Below are 5,175 nucleotides of genomic sequence, written 5' to 3' on the forward strand. Positions count from 1 at the left end.
ACAGACACGGGTAGACAACAGACAGACAGACACAGGTGGACAACAGACAGACAGACACAGGTGGACAACAGACCTACAGACACAGGTGGACAACAGACAGACAGACACAGGTAGACAACAGACAGACAGACACAGGTGGACAACAGACAGACAGACACAGGTGGACAACAGACAGACAGACACGGGTAGACAACAGACAGACAGACACGGGTGGACAACAGACAGACAGACACAGGTAGACAACAGACAGACAGACACAGGTAGACAACAGACAGACAGACACAGGTAGACAACAGACAGGCAGACACGGGTGGACAACAGACAGACAGACATGGGTGGACAACAGACAGACAGACACAGGTAGACAACAGACAGACAGACACGGGTGGACAACAGACAGACAGACACGGGTAGACAACAGACAGACAGACACAGGTGGACAACAGACAGGCAGACACAGGTGGACAACAGACAGACAGACACAGGTGGACAACAGACAGACAGACACAGGTGGACAACAGACAGACAGACACGGGTGGACAACAGACAGACAGACACGGGTAGACAACAGACAGACAGACACAGGTAGACAACAGACAGACAGACACGGGTGGACAACAGACAGACAGACACGGGTAGACAACAGACAGACAGACACAGGTGGACAACAGACAGACACTTTATTGATCCCGAGGGGAAGTGAAGCGTCACTACACAATGTGGAGGAACAGAATATGAAAGACACACCGTAGCAGGAATACGAAGCAACACTGCAGCGAATATCCAGAATATGAGGGACTAGACCACACTGGAGTACTTGGTGCCTACGCACTGGAATACAGAGATGTGTGTTTATAACAACAGGGTGGCTCAAGAGCAGTGGTAGAAAAATAAAAACTGTAAGTGAAAATATAGAAGATGTTACATTAAGAAAAAGATGCAATATGATGGTCACCTGTCCAGTTCTTGCACAGCAGCGTAAAGTTGTCCACAGTTATTGTACGTTGCAGTTGTGTAGAGAATATATGACTTGTCCTTAACCTATAATTATTGCAGTGCGAGTGACGCTATTCAGTATGTGAATATGAAAACTATAAAAATGGCAGTTGATGCCGTTCTTTCAGTGTCCAGCTAGGCCGGTCAGGGTTGCGGCAGGATGGGGAGGAGTTGTGCAGTTTTATGGTCGCTGGCGGGAAAGAGCTCCTGCGGCGTTGTGTGGAGCTCCTCGGGGATATCGGTGTGTCGCCGAAGGTGCTCCTGTGTTTCGACTAGTGTGTTGTGGAGGAGGCATGACACATTGTTCCTGATGGCTCCCATCACAGAGCTGGCCTTCCTGACCGGCTTGTTCAGCGTGTTGGCATTTCCAGCATTCACGCCCCCGCCCCGAGACACAGCAGTGAAGAAGATGGCACCGGCCACCACCGACTGGCAGAACATCTGCAGCATCATACTGCAGCTGTTAAAGGACCCAAGCCTCTGCAGGACGTACAGTCGGCTCTGGCCCTTCTTGTAGAGGGGGCCTCCATGTTCCCGGCCCACTCCAGCCTGCTGTCCATGTGAACTGCCAGGTACTTCCAGGAGTAAACCGCCTCAACATCCGGCCCAGGATGGACCCAGGTGTGGTACGGGGCTTCCTTCTTCAGAAGTCCACCAGCATCTGCTCTGTCTTGCTGCAGGTGGTTCTGCCTGCAGGTGGTTCTGCCTGTAGGTGGTTCTGCCTGCAGGTGGTTCTGCCTGTGCCAGTTGTCCACAGGCCCCTGTGCTCTGCCTCCTGCCACCCCACGGCAGCAGAGTCTGCTCACAACGTGTGCAGGCGGCATGACTCCGAGTTGTGCCTGAAGTCTTCGGTGTGCAGAGAGAACAGAATAGAATACAATAGAACAGAACAGCTGAGAATAGAATCACTCTAATGTTTCCTAAGGGAACTTCATATAAATTACCCAGTTTAGGTGGCATGACTCCGAGTTGTGCCTGAAGTCTTCGGTGTGCAGAGAGAACAGAATAGAATACAATAGAACAGAACAGCTGAGAATAGAATCACTCTAATGTTTCCTAAGGGAACTTCATATAAATTACCCAGTTTAGGTGGCATGACTCCGAGTTGTGCCTGAAGTCTTCGGTGTGCAGAGAGAACAGAATAGAATACAATAGAACAGAACAGCTGAGAATAGAATCACTCTAATGTTTCCAAAGGGAACTTCATATAAATTACCCAGTTTAGGTGGCATGACTCCGAGTTGTGCCTGAAGTCTTCGGTGTGCAGAGAGAACAGAATAGAATACAATAGAACAGAACAGCTGAGAATAGAATCACTCTAATGTTTCCAAAGGGAACTTCATATAAATTACCCAGTTTAGGTGGCATGACTCCGAGTTGTGCCTGAAGTCTTCGGTGTGCAGAGAGAACAGAATAGAATACAATAGAACAGAACAGCTGAGAATAGAATCACTCTAATGTTTCCTAAGGGAACTTCATATAAATTACCCAGTTTGAATCAGATGAGTAAAACACTAATGAATTAAACAATTATAGTAAAAAAATAAACGTCAGTTATATTTTTTCTAATAAACTGATCACTTTTATACTAAAATACACAAATATGAACATATTAATATATATATAAAATATAGCATACTAGTACCTGGATACTCATATAGCATGCAAATGTACTTTACTAATACTATTAGAAAATAATTTAACATTACTTATTTACTAGACCTATAGTAAAGAATCTACTATACATATATAGATACACGTTTCATGCAGTTCCCGCACCTTGACAGCAGAGGTCGCTGGTGTCCTACTGAAGAGTCAAGGCGCGTGTTGGGTCAGACGGCTTTCTGTCAGAAACTGTCCCCCACAACACTGTCCCCCGCCTGTGGAACTGTCCCCCACAACACTGTCCCCCGCAACACTGTCCCCCGCCTGTGGAACTGTCCCCCGCAACACTGTCCCCCGCCTGTGGAACTGTCCCCCGCAACACTGTCCCCCACAACACTGTCCCCCGCCTGTGGACTGTCCTCCACAACACTGTCCCCCACAACACTGTCCCCCGCCTGTGGAACTGTCCCCCACAAAACTGTCCCCCGCCTGTGGAACTGTCCCCCACAACACTGTCCCCCACAACACTGTCCCCCGCCCGTGGAACTGTCCCCCACAACACTGTCCCCCGCAACACTGTCCCCCGCCCGTGGAACTGTCCCCCGCAACACTGTCCCCCACAACACTGTCCCCCGCCTGTGGACTGTCCCCCACAACACTGTCCCCCACAACACTGTCCCCCGCCCGTGGAACTGTCCCCCACAACACTGTCCCCCGCAACACTGTCCCCCGCCCGTGGAACTGTCCCCCGCAACACTGTCCCCCACAACACTGTCCCCCGCCTGTGGAACTGTCCCCCACAACACTGTCCCCCGCCTGTGGAACTGTCCCCCACAACACTGTCCCCCGCAACACTGTCCCCCGCCCGTGGAACTGTCCCCCGCAACACTGTCCCCCACAACACTGTCCCCCGCCTGTGGACTGTCCCCCACAACACTGTCCCCCACAACACTGTCCCCCGCCTGTGGAACTGTCCCCCACAACACTGTCCCCCACAACACTGTCCCCCGCCTGTGGAACTGTCCCCCGCAACACTGTCCCCCACAACACTGTCCCCCGCCTGTGGACTGTCCCCCACAACACTGTCCCCCGCCTGTGGAACTGTCCCCCACAACACTGTCCCCCACAACACTGTCCCCCGCCTGTGGAACTGTCCCCCACAACACTGTCCCCCGCCTGTGGAACTGTCCCCCGCAACACTGTCCCCCGCCTGTGGAACTGTCCCCCGCAACACTGTCCCCCACAACACTGTCCCCCGCCTGTGGAACTGTCCCCCACAACACTGTCCCCCACAACACTGTCCCCCGCCTGTGGAACTGTCCCCCGCAACACTGTCCCCCACAACACTGTCCCCCGCCTGTGGAACTGTCCCCCGCAACACTGTCCCCACAACACTGTCCCCCGCCTGTGGAACTGTCCCCCACAACACTGTCCCCCACAACACTGTCCCCCGCCTGTGGAACTGTCCCCCACAACACTGTCCCCCACAACACTGTCCCCAGCCTGTGGAACTGTCCCCCACAACACTGTCCCCCACAACACTGTCCCCCGCCTGTGGAACTGTCCCCCACAACACTGTCCCCCGCCTGTGGAACTGTCCCCCACAACACTGTCCCCTGCCTGTAGAACTGTCCCCCACAACACTGTCCCTCACAACACTGTCCCGGTCTCGACCTTCACGTCCCATCTCTGTTATTGTCTACCTTATACTCATCTGTTGTGTAACTGTTATTGTCTACCGTATACTCATCTGTTGTGTAACTGTTATTGTCTACCTTATACTCATCTGTTGTGGTAACTTCTGTTGTCTACCTTATACTCATCTGTTGTGTAACTGTTATTGTCTACCTTATACTCATCTGTTGTGTAACTGTTATTGTCTACCTTATACTCATCTGTTGTGTAACTGTTATTGTCTACCTTATACTCATCTGTTGTGGTAACTTCTGTTGTCTACCTTATACTCATCTGTTGTGTAACTGTTATTGTCTACCTTATACTCATCTGTTGTGGTAACTTCTGTTGTCTACCTTATACTCATCTGTTGTGTAACTTGTGTTGTTTACCTGCTTTGTTGTGACTTTACAGGGTTGCTGGTTTGTAACTGTTCTGTAAGGTGTCCTTGAGTGCTCTGAAAGGCGCCCACAAATAAAATGTACTATTATTAATGATCATTATTGTTAATTAGTATTATTATTATTGTTATCAATTATTAGTTATTATTATTATCAATTATCAGTTATTATTATTATCAGTTATTATTAGTTATTATTATCAATTATCAGTTATTATTAGTTATTATTATTATCATTTATTATTACTTATTATTATATATTCAGAAGAAAAAGCCTTGGGCCAGAACACGTTTCTGACGGGTCATCATGTGACAAGGGTGTTTGCACGAGCCAGAGCCAGTTTACTCCACATGTTGGCATTGGGCCAGATAAGCTAGGTGCTAGCTAGCAATACAAGATGGCCGGGGTCGAACCCGCGGCCAGCTGGCCGTGTGAGTCACGCCGTGGCTCACACCACAGTGTTTTAAGTAACACATGATAAACTCGTGGTGGGAGCAAA

At 49.8% G+C, this 5,175-nt stretch overlaps 1 protein-coding gene across 1 annotated transcript; it reads left to right on the forward strand.

Annotated features, from left to right (window-relative positions):
* The first annotated feature begins 2,760 nt into the window (after positions 1–2,760).
* LOC130128480 (uncharacterized) lies at positions 2,761–4,227 on the forward strand. Its single transcript, XM_056298080.1, has one exon. The coding sequence runs from the start codon at positions 2,761–2,763 to the stop codon at positions 4,225–4,227; it is 1,467 nt and encodes a 488-aa protein (XP_056154055.1).
* Positions 4,228–5,175: the final 948 nt, after the last annotated feature.

This window comes from Lampris incognitus, chromosome 18, assembly GCF_029633865.1.
Source record: "Lampris incognitus isolate fLamInc1 chromosome 18, fLamInc1.hap2, whole genome shotgun sequence".
Classification (NCBI taxonomy): domain Eukaryota; kingdom Metazoa; phylum Chordata; class Actinopteri; order Lampriformes; family Lampridae; genus Lampris; species Lampris incognitus.